A 16,147-nucleotide genomic window follows, 5' to 3' on the forward strand; every position below is an offset into this window, starting at 1 on the left:
AAATGAACTATGAAAAAACTGAAGACAAAACAGATTTGAAATAGAGGTGATGGCACTCCAATTCTTACCTTTTCTTTCACTTCACATTTGAACACTCAGTATGCCATTTTAGGAGGCTAGATCTAATTGGATCTTTCTAATATTATTAATATAGAAACTTTAATAGAAAATTGTCCTTTGATGGTACAACAAAATTGTATTGAGCAAAAGTCTCAGAAGGGCTCAAACAGAGCTTGGATCTCTTTTTCTTACCCATGTGAAAGGAATACAACTATGCTTATTGTTACAGAGTCATAAAGGGATCTGTTGGATACAATAATTTATTAATAACAAATTAACAGTGTACTGTTAACCCAAAAGAAAAATGGTCAAGGACATGAATAGCCAATTCACTGAAAAATGCAATTAGCCGAGAAGAAAAATAACACTTTTATTCTATCAGATTGGCAAATATTAACTGAATAATAATATTCAGTGTCAGTATAGCAAAAGAAAACTGACCTGGGAGTGTAGCTGGTTCAACTTTTCTAATGAACAGTTTGGCAATAAGAATAAAAAACTTGGGTGTGTGCATGGCCTTTGTCCTAAAAATTCTACTTCTATAAATATATTCTAAGGAAATAATTGGATAAGTGTACAAAGATGTACATACAAGGATGCTGTATATACAAGGATGCCCATGTAGCACTATTTATTAAATAACAGAGACTAACTGAAAATAAACTAAATGTTCAATATTAGGTGAGTAGGTAAATCTAGTATTCATATCCATACAACAGACAAGGAGATCTAGACCTATATTTACTGATGGGAACATGGGCCTAATTATATTTGTTCTTTAAAAAAACAAAACAGCTAGTTACAAAACAGTATATATAGAATTACCCACTTTGGTAGAACAAAACAAGTACTAAGGTGTGTGTAATCAATATGTGACTGATTTTATTTAATTTACATATATGTGGAAAAAGGATATGCATAAGAATATTAATAGTGATCTAGTAATTTTATTTACTCTACTTTCTAGTTCAGCTAAATTAGCATTCTATTACTTATACTGATACAATAAAAAAGGGAGCGGTAAAATAAATAATTACCACAACAATGATGTTACTATGCACAAAAGTGGGAAAAAGCTTTACGCAGAACTGTTTTTGTAATGGTGATGCTCATCATATATTAACCCAAGATGTACTACCCACCCTTTGATTTTCTTTTTTTCTTTCCCCCAACTAAGGATGCTTTTTATTTCCCTCTTATTTTTAAGGTGACATCTTTAGGTGGTAACTGTTATAGAAATAAATGTGGTCAAGAAGATCCATTTATAAATCTAAGTCCTTCCTAATTTCTATACACTTTCATCGAGAGCTACTTCATTTCCAACATCTGTCCATCAGACAGATACAGATTCACGTGTTGCTACTAATTTCCTAGTAGAGTCACATATTTTATTTGAAGTTATTTTCAGGGAATCTCTCAGTTCTACATTTAAGTATCTTACTCAAGCAGGACTATGACCATTATTTCAACAAGAACAAAACAGTCATGAGCCAAGACTTATAAGTAGATAGCAAAGCCAAATTAATCAATAGTTAACTGCCAGAGCCCAAGTCTGCTAATCACAACAAATACTTTAGCAAGGAAAATAAATACTTGAAGACCTCAATGCTGTTTTCCTTCATTTCCTCTTCTGGAATATAAAACAGTAGAATAATCAAAAGTTTAAAAAAAGAATCGGATCAATAACAAACATCATACATTAGAAAAAAAATACTAGAAAGATTTTTCTCAACTTATACACAAAAGTTACACAAAAAATTAGGTAAAGAAGCTACAATTTGACAGTCTTATAAAAATGTGGACACCTGCTTCTCAGTGATAGTTCACCTGTATTCAAAGGCTTTCAGCTGTTTTATATATCTCTATAGCTAAGGCCCAGGTCTGGGTTCTGAAGCCCTAATTCTTAGGCACCTATCAGCGGCTCAAATTCTTTTCTTGCTCTCATTACATTTTAAAAAATTTATAGCCTATATATTTCTATATTTTAAGGGAAAATGGTGACCAGTACTGATGTCTTTTAGTTAGTCTGTTAATTTATTATTTTAATGCAAGGTGGAGCTTAATTAAGAATAAACCAAAGTCTCCCAGTATAATCTAGTTTGGTCAATGATTTATTGTATGTCACTATTTTAAAAGCATACATAAATGAATGAGCAATAGGTAAGAAATATTGTAATAAATCTGGCTAAGGGTAATTTCTGATGAGGAACTGATGCATCTCTTTCCCAAAAATGTTCAAGGAAAAAAAAAGCTACAAAAGTCAGAAAAAAATTTAAGTCTTAAACTTAATTTTCTTATTTATTACATAGTTGAAAACTAATGTAAATTTTATTTGTATGCCTGTTTTAAACTGACTTAAAAATTTTTTATTGGAACACTCTGATAGAGAAAAAATAATGTAGATAAGTTTGATTAGCTCAAAGAAATAATATTATAATGATAAAAGCTCACTTACTGAGCGCTTACTACATGCTAGGTTCTAGCTCTATCACATTCCTAGCTAGATGACAGAAGCAAAGCACAGAGGAGTTAGAAAAGTTGTCAAACATCATGCAGGAAACCGGATTTAAACTTGGTCATTTTGACTACAGAGCTCAGGTTCTTAACATACTATGACATATTGCAATCCAATAAAATGCAAACACCATAAAAATACAAAGTTGAATGGCAAATATGTGAAGATTAAAAAAAATTTTTTAACCTAATGCTGATGCTAAAAAAATATTCCTCCATTGATACTTTGATTTTATTATGAGGGCAGAGACTGCAAGCATCCAGCTTCCTGTCCTAAATTCCTAACCCGTGCTGATACTAAATAATTTAAAATCAATTTCCATAGATTTATCATATGGACTGGAATACTCATTTCCAGGGATAATTTGCCAAAGCAAAACGCAACCTGTTCAATGAAGCTTAGTATAATGGTAATGAGACAAATTTTATTTAAAAAATTATTTCCCTGTTGAAAATATTATGAAATATTTTAAATTAGGTTAGAAGTAAGGCTTGAAACCTGCTTTAATGCTATAACATATCCTATAGACCATGTCCACAAAAGTTGCTGAATCCTGTCTGAAGAAACAGATATCACAGGATAGTTAAAAACCAGGTACCTTCTATTCGTTTCAATTCAATTTGAAATCTTTCAGGAGTATCTCCTATATGGCGAAATTCCAAGCTATTCACAATAGAGGATACAAAGGGCACATGCAAGCCTGACAGAGGAACTATTTAGCAGATAAGGAAGGCTTTCTTTAATGCTTGATGTTACTATTTAAAATTCAAAACCAAAACAAGTGGCCTAACCAAAAGATTTCTAGGAACTGGGAAAGCAGGCTGAAATATAGCACAGAAAGTCTCAAGTCCACTCTATACATTCATACAGTACCTGGGAGCTGAATCTGTGAACATCGTCAGAGGCACTGACTAGATCAATGGAAGACATGGAGGAAGAGCGACTATAGGGCTACCAGAGACAGACAAAGAAAAAACCAAGTAATCAGAACAAAGGCACAACAGAGCATTCAGTACCAACTTCCAAACACAAGATAAAGAAAGAGAGAACAAAGCACTATATGAAACAAGCTCAGCAGCAAGTGCTGACTTCATGCACCTATTATGTGTTATGCTCCAGAATCGAATGCAGTGCTTCCAATAATACAAAATAATACCACTTAACCCCAAAGGAAAAAGAGATCTAATATCACTGGCTATGCTTCTGGTTAACAATTTTGGACAAGCTACTCCCTATTCCCCCACCCTTCTTTCCCCCTTAAATAAAAAAGAAAGAACATTATGTTCAGAAGATTTCTAGCAGTTCTGGAGGATGTATATGGAAGAAAACATGTAATACCAAAAAATCTCATTACTTAAATTCAAGAAAAGGAAAAAGACTTTATATAACAGGATAGTTTCGTCAACAGTGAAGAAAAATATAGCATATACTTTTAGTGAACTGTGACATTAGCTTACCTTTTGGACAAATCTATGAGTCCCCACAGAAGAAAAGGCATCTCCAGATGGCATTGAAGTAGGCCAATGTAACCTGACCTTTTCACTCTGTGACTAAGAAAACATATAATGTTAAATGGGAAGGTTTCGAAGTGTATTTTGCAGCTTAAGAATGGATAATATAACATTTAATTACTGAATACTTTAGTTCTTATAAATATTTGAATTATGAAGTCACTCTAAAGATACAAAGATACAAGCCTTGCCAAATCTTGACACTTCATGTATCCCAATTTTCTTCTTTTGGATTCCGTAGACACTACCAAGGATTAGTTCTTTTATTTTTGCTCCCAGTCAGGATTTCCAATACCAGCATGGCACCATTTACCATGAATCAACCTTAACACTGCTACCAAAATAATTTTCTTATCCTAACTCTGGCCAAATTATTCCAATCATTCCACATCATCAGGGCCTTGGAGGGCTGTATTATTTGAACCAATAATCATTGTTTGCTTCAGTTATGTTCAAAAGAACATATCATGTATATCTTTGTCTCCTTTCCATGAAGGTATTCTGCCTTCATCCCATCACCTCACTCTTGTTAAGCTGCCACTTAACCTCTTGCCTCCTTCTCAGCTTGCCTAGTTTCTTCTCACTTGTTCAATAAATATTTACTAAATATACTGTACCAGAAACTATGCTGTATTGTGTGTGTGATTATCTTTGTCATATCAACGTGCCTGGCTCTCAGGCAAAGAAAATCATGGTCTGTTTAATGACTTGTTTTTATCTACTAGAGTGTCAGGAATAGACTGATATTAAATGAGTTGATTGCCCTGTGAATATTTCTTTTTTCTAAAGCATACAGAAGTTTTTATTGATTCTCTTCAACTCCAGCTCAACCACCATATTGATACTCAGTGGAGGAGCATTTTAGAGCCAGAAGGGATGATCTGAATCATCTTGTCCAACTCCTTGTTTCAGATTAGAAAACCAAGGCCCAGAGGATTTAAGTGATATGTTTAGAGCTACACAGTTACTGGCAAAACTAAGACTAACTTGTCTTGACCTCATAGTTTGCTATTCTTCACGAAATAACACATCTTAGATTAAAACAAAAGTGAAAACACAGTGAAGGGGGAAAAAAAAAAACTCCCAAAACACCCTAAAAAACCAAATACAATGATGCTATTTCAGATATTTTTGGCATCCAAAATTAGACCTTATTTAGGAACTGAAAGTTCTATTGAGTGCTGTGTAGCATCTTTTGGGTATAAAAAATGAGCAGTAAGCTTTTATAAATTAATGTGACAAACTTTTCATCACTGATAAAAAACAGGGGAAAAATAAGCATGAAAAGCAAACAGCCACTATTGCAGATGACTTACCCTCGGATAGATAGATCAGTAAATGGGCATAATAGCCATGACTGCCCTAGCAATCAGAGGGGATAAACAAGCCAATTCTTCTATGCAAGTTAATTTGTAGTATAAAACTGATACACATATGATTTATTTGCAAGATGCTTAAAGTCTTGAGAAGAATAACTAAAATTCATCTTTAAGTACCATCTAGTGGTAATATATGGTAACTGCATTGTTGCAGAATTAAAGGTAAAGGCTCAAATTAATCTTGACACTAGAGTTAAAGGATTTTAGAAATGCCTTCCTTCAATTTCCACAGAAGGAGCTGGGTATAACTGCTGTGAATTTAATGATGAAAAAACACTGAGCAAAGTTAAAAGTGAGGAAGTAATTAAGGTGAAGGTAGTGAAAGCAATAAATGAGTTAATAATAAAAACTGAATGGTACTAACATAGAAGAAAAATAAATTCTTGGTCATCTTCCTTTTGAATTCATATGGCACTTGGTGGTGAAGAGAAATTCAAAGAGACTGTTTTACTCAGAGCAAATATATACTTTGTATTAACAGAATGATAATAGGTTGGATACTTCAAGGGGAACAGGCAGAATATTTCCATTTAATTTCATGTTAATTATGCATGCCTGCTTTAAACAATCATTAGTCTTCTTTCTATTGCTTGGAAATCGGTCAATAAAGTGACTTATAAAGATTCTTCTACATTTGTGACTCACTGTAGACGAGAGTTCATTTTTAGGTTATTAGGATCATGATTTCAAATTCTATTTATATGAATAACATACATCAAGGATTTTTAATAATTTTCAATAATATACATACCTGTTCTTCTATTTTATCTTGCCTGTCAAGAGCAGCTTCCACAGCATCAAAGAACTCTTCCTCATTAATCAAACTGTTTGGGCCTTCCTATTCAGACATACAGGGGAAAAAAAAGCTGTTGATTCAAGAAAATAGAAAACATTGATAACCCTGGCATGGCATTAACTCTAGGAGAAAGTTGAAAAGTGAGCTGACAAACATTTCTGAACCAGTTAGTACACTAGGTAATATTATCACAAAGATGAACAACATATTGCTCTGTGCAAAATCAGTGCACAGAGTGTTACAATTAATTCACTCACTCAGTACTCAAATACTTACTGTATATTGACCGACACTGTGTTAGGGCAACAATCTAGAGCAGGGGGTTGGTGAACTATGGCCTGTGGGTCAATTCTAGTCTACTGCCTACTTTCAGAATGGGCTTTAAGCTCAGAATTTCATTTCTAAATGGCTGGGAAACAATAACAACATTTCATGGGGAATTCCCTGGCGGTCCAGTGGTTAGGACTCTGTGCTTTCACTGCTGAGGGCCCAGGTTCAATCCCTGGTCAGGGAACTAAGATCCCACAAGCTGAGTGGCATGGCCCAAAAAAAAAAGGAAAAAGTAAAAAAAAAAAAAAAAAATTCATGACATGTGGGAATTATATGAATTTTAAATAAAGCTTTATTGGAATATAATCATGTTCATTCATGTATGGTTTATATCTGTTTTCATGGTACAGTGGCAGAGCTGAGTACCTGTGACTTGAGGACTTATCGACGGAAACCATATAAAATTGCAGGAAGGCTTTAAGTACAAAGTTGCAGATCTATAGCCAATGAGAAGTACAGATAGGGCTTCTGAGGGGAACCTTCCTATAAGCAAAGACAATAATATCATAGAGAAAAAAAAGTTGAACTGATGCTTGAAAGCCTGCTTAGAATGGTAGAGCAGTGGTTCTCAATCACTTGGGGAACTGCCTGGGGAACCTGTTAAAATGAAAATTCCCAGGCCCCCATTCGCAGAAATTACTTTGCAGTAGGTCTTGGGTGGAGCCAGGAATATGCGTGTTTAATAAGTCCTCCAAGTAGTTCTAATGCAAGTAGAACCTCAGCTGTATCAGAAGATAAAAATATAAAGAACAATAGCAAAATGGAAACAAGCAAGCTATGTGTGTATCTTGCTGTGTTAAAACAAATTTAAGTGGACTATAAGTAGAACAATAGCTTTGTTGGGGCCCAGAGTAGGCTACCCCAAAATGTGCCTCAGTGGCACATTGATTATTTTGAATTAAGGTTACTCAAGAAATGGCCAGTGCCACAGGAGACACTCCTGTCTCCCTGAAAGCAGGAAACAAATCTCATGTGAAATGTGTATTCCCTGCATCTGGAGGTAGGACACCATTATTGTCAAAGATAGGGAATCTGGTCTGAGAAGCAGGAAACCTATATAAACAAATCTTGTTACATTTTAAATTTACTACTCCAAGTCCAAACTCTGTTTAGATTTTTCACTAATTGGGCACCCCAAACCTAAGTTTCTTTGCCCTCACAACTTTGTTGTTTCTTTGTTGAGAGTATAAAACCTGCCTGCTTTGGCCACTGTTTTGGTCCCATTTCTGTGGGACCCACACACACATGAATTAAAATTTGTTTTTCTCCTATTAATCTATCTTGTGTCCATTTTATTATTAGTCCAGCCACAAGAACTGAAGAGGGGCAGAGGGGGAAATATCCCTCTCTACAGCAGCTTCATATTACTATTAAACTTGAGGCAGGAGATAGATGGGCCCCTGGGGCAAACAGCTGGAGTTCGTTCTCTGTGGATACTCTATGATGAAAATAGGAGGAGGCTGGGCCCTGCCCAGATAGAAGATAAGAGAACACATATTTCTCATTCTTGAAGTCAGGAGACCTCCCTGACTACACATGCACAGAAAGGCTCCTTGGAGGTCAAAAAGGGAGGGGGCGCCACCCCACAGTAAGTGATGCTAACTATCCATAGGCCTCTTCAGTAGAATCCATCTCGGCTAAGAGATGTGCGTGCACACATGGGAGGATCCTGAGATATACCAAATACGAACTCTGAACCAGGCAAATCAAAATGATTGGCCAAAGGAAACCGGGAAGAAACGCCCCATATCAGTGATTCAAACTACCACGAGGGCGTGACTCTCTGAGTCCGCCCCTGTGTCTATCCACATGTACTGTACTCTTTTCTTCCTCCTAATAAACACTTTACTTGTTTCACTACTTTCCGTCTTTGTGGGAATTCTTTTCTGCAAAGCTGAAGGGCCAGGGCCTTGTCACTGACCACTGGTCTAGTGGCTAGGATTTGGTGCTCTCACCACCGTAACCCGACCTCAATCTCTGGCTGGGAACCGAAACCCTGCTTCAAGCCTCTGCAAGCTGAGGCCACCTGAGATCAAACTGAAGGCTGAAAAGGCAGGCTTGGGTTTAAGTTCCCCCAATTTTTAAATATACAAAATAAGACACGTGGACAATTGTGGGTCTGTCTGGAATAAATCCCAAGTCGTCACTACTCCATTAAAAAGTAGAAGCAACATCATCCCTGCGCTGCCACAACCTGGGGCCACACAAGAAGAGAGGGAAGAACCATGCTGTAATGCTCCTGTCATTTCGCACAGGCATATCAGAAATCTTGATTCAATGTAGTAGTTCTTGTAGAGTTATGGGGATCCCTCAAAAGTCACTTCAAACCACACCCCCCCACACAACTTTTAATTTAACTACAACACTCATATAGAACAGTACACATCTTGATGAATTACCATTAAGTGAATATAACTGCAGGGGAGCAAAACGTACCACCCCAAAATGTCTCTTTGGCATGTGGATTATTTTGAGCTAAAAACAATTAAGGCCCAAAAGACTCAGGAAGAAACTTTGACCTTCCCCTCTCACTGCCTAAAAAAATTTTAGATAGAGGGTCTGTTCCTGGAATAGAGCTATCACTAGAGGTATCTGCGAAGAATATTGGCTAGGTGTTATGGGGGAAACTCAGCAGGGTCTAGAGACCAGAGCCTACTGTGTGTCCCACTGTTTCTGCATGGCCCAGCAAACATTTGTTTACCAAACATTTGCATTCCCATCTTCCTGTGAATTGTCTTACACCTCTTTTAAGTTCCAAACCACTATGCCCACATTTTCTTTTGTCTTTAGCTGAAGATGGTATTTAAAGTGAGGGTTTCAGTCATTTTATTGAGTTACTCAGTTTTCCTGGATCTCTCCCACATATACATATTATTAAACTTTGATTTTCTGTTAATCTGCCTCATGTCAATTTAATTCTTAGATGAGCCAGAAGAACATAGAAGGGTAGAGGAAAATTTATTCCTCCCTGACATAACCATCTAATGACCAGCTGGATCATGAAAGAGTCCTGAAGGACTCCCTTTATAAAGCCAAAACATTTCAGACACTTAACTGACAGCAGTATCACTTTGGTCTCTGCTGATATGAGAAAAATATAAAATACCCCAAATCTATTCTGAACTCAAACATATTTTCTAATGATTTAAAAATTCTATTGATCATAACCACATCTACTCTTTAAAAAATTGTAATACTCATTCATTCTATTCAATTACATCAGAGTCTCAGAAGTTTACCAATTGGGAACTACAGCGTTAAAAATCCGAGGAAGAACTAAAGTAATTGGAATAAATTTTCCTTTATTAAAAAACTTAAACACTTTTATCTCATCACGCTTACCAAAGAAAAGAGCTATTTATTGCTGAATCTATGGGACACTTCATAGTCTTTATCTACTTGCCCTAATTATTAGCAGCATTTCTTATGTTAATGACTCTCTTTGGAGCCATCTTTCCCCTGCGAGTCTTAATTTCCCAGTTCCTCTCTAAGTAAGCACTGTTCTTTGGGTTCCAGGGCAGGCGCCTCCTCTGTCTACCCCTTAAACGTGAGTGCTCCTCAGGGTTCCACACTTGCTCTCCCCACAGCATTCTTACTCATTTCTGTGAATTCAGTCTTCTTCTGATGATTCCCAAATTCATAGCCTGTCCATCTCTCTCCCAAGTGTTAGATCTTTACATCTAATAATATATAAGATGGAGTGTTCAAGTGAATGTTTCAACTCAGATGCACCATGTCTAAAACCTGTTCTTCCCTCATCTCCATACCAATCTATCTAAGGCAGAAACCTGGGCCTGTTCTTGAATCCCTCTTTTTTCCCTCATTCAGTCACCACACCCTTCAGTTCTACCTTCCAAATATCTGATTTGTCCATGTAGGCTATCTTCAATTCTCACCTGTAATACTGAAAAAGTCTCCAAGCCCTCAGTCACAACAGTCAACTTCAGTCCACTCTCCTCACTGCAGGAAGTAAGAATGACTTAAACCCATTGCCTGAGGATACTGGTTCTAGCCAGTCTTGCCACTCCCTACTTTTGATTGGCTCTACCCTCCACAGATAAGTGGTTTGCGTTACCCTGCGGCAAAATGCTCTTTTTCTTCTGGTCTCCAAATATCTTCTTTCTTCTCAGCCCCTATAAGCAAACATTTTACATGCTATTCACCTGGTTAACAAATACTCAGCTGACTCATTCTTAAGGTTTTAGCTCAGACGTCGTTGCATCTGGAAGCCATCCCTGACTCAATATCTGTGTTCACAGTGTTAAAGTGTTCCATAACATATTCTAATTGCCTGTTAACTACTCTGTGTTCCCATTATGTACGCAGCTAAGGCCCTCAGGCAGGACCCTTGTTTACCTTGTTCCTTGCAATATCACCCATGCCTAGCAGTGTCTTACATTAGTAAAATCTTAAGGCACGGATTTAAGATTATAATTTCTGAGGCCACAGATGACAGAAACATTTAAACTTCGTTCGATAACTAGAACATCATGAATGTTTGATAAGGACCAAAACAAAGTCATATTTTGAATTACTGTCAAATCCATGCAAATGTAGTATGAACACAAGTAAATATAGATGGTTCAAAACTCCAAAAGGGGAAAAAAGTGTAAAAACAGGCCCTAGTTTATTTAAGAATTACATAACTTGATACTACAGGGATTTGAAATAAAATTCATACTTTATGGCAAGACAAGGAAAATTTAAACGTAAAAAAATTTTCTCTGCCCTTTGGCCTCCTCTTTCCCCCCTACTCTGTACTGTATATCTGCATTATGCATCCTGACCAAATCTTCCCCAAGAATACCAGCCCAGTCCTAAGGTGCAACATTTTCCTAGCATCAACAAGACAACTCCTTAAAAGATAACCTTCTTTCTTGATCTTGTAAGGGGTCACATGACTTACAACCTTGTTCCTGTAAAACTGGATTGTGTCAACTGTCAATATTACATCATTTGATGTACCGCCCTCTGTCTCAAAAAACTTATATTACTGTGCTTTGACTTCTAATGGGCAGAACAGTTCTCAGTTTGGCTCAAATAAAATTTCCATTTCTTTCTCAGATTGACTGATTCATTTTTGTTGACATGCATGGTTTAGCTGGCAGGATATCAGAGATACCCACTAGTGAACACCTGGAGTCAACCCAGAACTAGTGCTCAGTACCAAGCATGGGTCCATTGAGCCCCACCAGCTTCTCAGTACTCCTCAGGTGTTCTGGTGAGCTCTCCTAATATCTGGATCTCATTGTTTGAGTAATGATCCTGAAATTTTATTTGAGCTGTTTCACTTAAGGCTTGGAGTCTTAAGGGGCACTGGTGCAGTTCTTGGGCAGGACTTCGGGGATCTGGACAAGGGGCCCAGGGAAACATAGGTGGCTGGGTTTTTGTTAACTTTGGCTTACACTGAAAAAAGTGAGTTGATATATGTTCTGAACAAAGCTTTTGCTAGTGAAATGAGAGACTGAATTATTCAGCTCTGAAGAATAAGGGAGATCCACTACAACCATTAGGTAAATACTGCTCATCCGACGGGGCACAACAGAGGCTGATAACCTAGTGCCCTCAGCACCCATGGCGGTTTTAGACTGTCACAGGGAGAAACTGAGCCATGTACGAGAGTCAAACCAACCCAAGGTTAACTCCTTGGGGCTAGACTCAGAAGCAGCACACATTTGATCTACCACACATTTGATCTACCACACTGTCCTCAGAAAGCTGTGCAGATCATATCTCATATCCCATATCTGAATTAGGCTACGAAATAATAGGAAATTGTGCCTCAAAGGCCAAACAGCTCCCAGATGGACAGTCACCTATGAGAATACCAGCTGGGTTTATGTATGCTCGCAAGTTCTTAATCGGAACTAAAGGATGTTGGGCCCTGAAATGGTGAGATAGGTTCTTCTGGCACTCCCAAACTGATTTTTTTCAACAGCAGTAAGAGTTTTTCTCTTTTCTAAAATTATATTAGCAGGGAAAAATATTTGTCAGGCTAGCTTCTTAGATCCTTTGAATGGGAAAGTCTACTAAATTGTTAAAATTTTAGAGAGCTCTCATCTTAAATATTGTACCTATTTTAATTGGTATACAGAAGCCCCAAAAGGCTTCAAAATTTCAAAATAGCCTCATTGAAAGATTTGTTGTAGAAAGCTAATAAAAGATTAATGATATAAAAGGTACCTAAAACTTTAACTACTGTTCCCATCTACTAATAATCTCCTGTCTGAATTGCCTTTCTACTCAGAAGATCCTATTAAATGGTTACCTTTAGGAATGGGACTACATGAGGCTTGCAGGCAAGCCTCTTCAGATCAAAGGCTGAACTGAGGGCCACAGTTAAATAATTTCTTAAACCCAGGGAGAATCCTTAAAAGTGTTTATAAACAGATTACCAGGACTTCCCTGGTGGCGCAGTGGTTAAGACCCCACACTCCCAATGCAGGGAGCCCAGGTTCAATCCCCGGTCAGGGAACTAGATCCCACATGCATGCTGCAACTAAGAGTTTGCATGCCACAACTAAAGGAGCCAGTGAGCCACAACTAAGGAGCCCTCGAGCTGCAACTAAGGAGCCCTCAAGCTGCAGCTAAGGAGCCCACCTGCCACAACTAAGAAGCCCGCCTGCCGCAACTAAGACCCGGTGCAACTAACTAAATAATTAAAATTAAAATAATAAATACATTAATTACCAAGTTGGGAGGTGGGAAGCCAATGGTTTGACTAAACTGACCATAGCTGGTAATTGGAACCTGATAGTAATTTTTTTTGCAGAGGGGTGGTGCTGCTTCTTCCCTAAGCTAAATGAGGGAAAGTAAGACATTCCAACAAAGGTGAAGGGCTATGTCAGTCCTTTGAAATCACTGAGGTAGCCACCCAATTCTTTGAGAAAAAAACAAAAACAAAAAACTGTCCTTATTTTCCAAATCTAGTCTTTATAGGACCAGAGGTATGGCTCCAGAAATAATCCAAAGCCCACCAATCTTTTTACCACTCCCAAAATGTCCCCTTATTTATCTTAAGAGGCTTGTAAACAGAGAAAAAGAAATTTTTTCTGGCCTTGAGGGAGGGTAAATAACTTGGTACTTGACTTGTTAATGACAAATAGAAATCTTAAGTGTCTTCTCATAAATACTAGTAAAAAGGTTTTAGCAATCTAGATAGGTGATCTTGATTTGTTCCATCTGCCAAAAACCCAATTTGAATTCAATCTCTTTTATAACTGAGGGTTTTATATTGTTACACCTGATTCCTGGCTGAAATTGTGGAATGGGCACTATGAGGTCTCTGTGTCTGTTTGTGTGTTTCTTCGTATTTACACAGGTGTGTTGTAGATGTGTGGTACTGCAAAAATTAATTTGTAAAAGATCTCTGTTTAATTGGCTTAAAGGAAATTAAGCAGTTATATAAATACTCAGAAATACAAAAGAACCTGGCTAGAATGAATTTCAGGCTTATGTGATCTAGGAAATATTCAGTACTGAATTAATATCTGGTATTAAAGTTAGCTTAAGCTTGTTGGTTTAATTAATACAGACATGTCTTTAGAGTCATCAACATTAAGTATAATATTTTTATTGTACCTAGGTATACTAGAAATTAAATTAAACCTTATTATTCTTGTTAGAAAGTTGTTCAGCAAGAAAAAATAACAATACGATGAAACTTTTAACTCTTTAGGAATAACTGTGTTTTGGGGATGTCTATCTAAAATACTCTTTCCAGATTTTGGTAACTTGAAACTTTAGAGCTGTGCTAAATTAACTTAAATAATGGGAATCCATCGAATACCCAGGTCATTTCCAGCTAAGATACTGGTACATTAATTACTGAGCACAGGTTTCCTTTTTCAAAGAAACTAAGGTTAGTTAGGACTATTAATATGTTTGATGTCACATTGAGACATTTTCTGTAAGAAAGAGAACGTTTTCTAGAACCATAAATATTATTTATAAGCTTGCCAATCTGAAGAATACTAACGGAAAAGACAGTTCATAATTGCTTAGTTTTTGCTAGAAACTATGTTTTAAGGTTAAGAATTATAATATGTGTAACTAAAGCTACTAAAATAATAAGGGAAACATTTTAGTATCCAAGGAAAATGGGAAGTATGTTTTCACTAAAAGAGGGTATAAGGAATGGAAATGCATTTTGTTAAAGGAAAAAAAGGGTAGTTTTGTCTTAGAGCTGGTTGTTTCTGAATGGAAAAGAAAATAAGGGACAAAATAATATGGATACAGAAAGTTGTAAAAGGGTCGAGGAAAAGGAACACTGAGAAAAGAGTTTTGTACGTGGTCAGGATTGGCTAAGATTGAGTTTAGTTAAGAAAATGATTTTTAAAGGTAAAGTGTATAAAACCAGAATTCAGTTTTCTCTCTAAGAGCACAAAGTTTTCTTAAAATATCGAGCTGCTTTTGGTAAGAGATTGTGTGACTTTCTTTGCCTTTAAGTGATTTATTACCTTTGAGATCTTTTATTGTCACTTTGCTTAAATGAATGAGTATTGTTTCATTGATCCTATTTAACTAAGTATTTTGAAACTTTTTGATATTTTTGACAAATGTCCCAAAGATCAAATTCTAAATGAAGTTCACTGGACCTCTAGTTAACTCTGAGGTTTTCCAAAGGGTCCCTGGTATGCCTCAAAATATTTGTTTTCTCTCCCTCCCAGAGAGAGGAATATTAAACTAATTAGTCTTATTTGGTATGTTAAATTACATGGGAAGCATTGTCAAATTTGAGTGGTGATAAAACTTCTCAGGTTATATCATATGGGTAAATGTTATTAATATAGAAATTCTAGAAATTATATAGAACTCCTAAAAATCTGGTATGTCCTGGTAAAATGTTACCAGTCATAATTCTAGTAATTATCTTAAATTGTTGTATGTCACAACAGTAACCAAGTTTATTTGTCAATTGGCATTGTAATCAGGTCTTTAGCCTTGACTTTTTGAATCTTTTATCATTTATGGACAGTTATTATTTTACTCTGAAGTTTTTGCAAAAATGCTTCAACTTGAAGAAGATTCACAGAAAGGACTTTTGGACAAGTATAGGTTTCTGATAACTTTCAGATCATACCACTGAACTGGGTAAGAAATTAAAGACTTCTGATGGAAAACCTGATGGCTTCATAAAACCATTAACTGAAGATTAAGATCAAAGATTAGTCACATAAGACTGAGTGAAATTATGAGTATGGTTATATAATTTTTGTTTTTTGTCTGAAATATTATTTGTTTTTAATCTGTTTTCCAGATATAAAGAAACCTTTAAATCACAACTCTGTATGTAGAATTGAAACATTAATCTTTTCTCTCTACCTGATCCCTTCAGAACCTGTAAACTCTTAGGTTCCTAGCAACTTTCTCAGGTAATAAGGAAGGTCACCTCCTAACAGGTACAGGAATCTCAAGGTATTCAGGAGACTATGAGAAGAGAGAAATTCACCCAAACCTAGCACCCAAATCTACAGCTGTCACAGGTGGAATCTATGACACGCCTTCAGTGTGACTTTCCTGGCCCTGAGAATTTTTTTTTAAAAGTTCAATCTGA

The 16,147-nt window shown here is 36.4% G+C and overlaps 1 protein-coding gene across 4 annotated transcripts in view; it reads right to left on the reverse strand.

Annotated features, from left to right (window-relative positions):
- Window positions 1-16,147, reverse strand: part of CERT1 (ceramide transporter 1) — a 127,981-nt gene that overhangs the window by 23,001 nt on the left and 88,833 nt on the right. For 3 of the 4 annotated variants that reach the window (XM_060143140.1, XM_060143139.1, XM_060143138.1), the window contains 3 exons: window positions 6,217-6,303; window positions 4,033-4,125; window positions 3,449-3,526 (listed from right to left, as the gene is read on the reverse strand). In XM_060143140.1, the coding sequence (XP_059999123.1) occupies window positions 3,449-3,526; window positions 4,033-4,125; window positions 6,217-6,303 (258 nt within the window). The remainder of the gene's footprint in view (window positions 1-3,448; window positions 3,527-4,032; window positions 4,126-6,216; window positions 6,304-16,147) is intronic. The other variant, XM_060143137.1, reaches the window with a different exon arrangement.

This window comes from Lagenorhynchus albirostris, chromosome 3 (genome assembly GCF_949774975.1).
Source record: "Lagenorhynchus albirostris chromosome 3, mLagAlb1.1, whole genome shotgun sequence".
NCBI classification, from domain to species: domain Eukaryota; kingdom Metazoa; phylum Chordata; class Mammalia; order Artiodactyla; family Delphinidae; genus Lagenorhynchus; species Lagenorhynchus albirostris.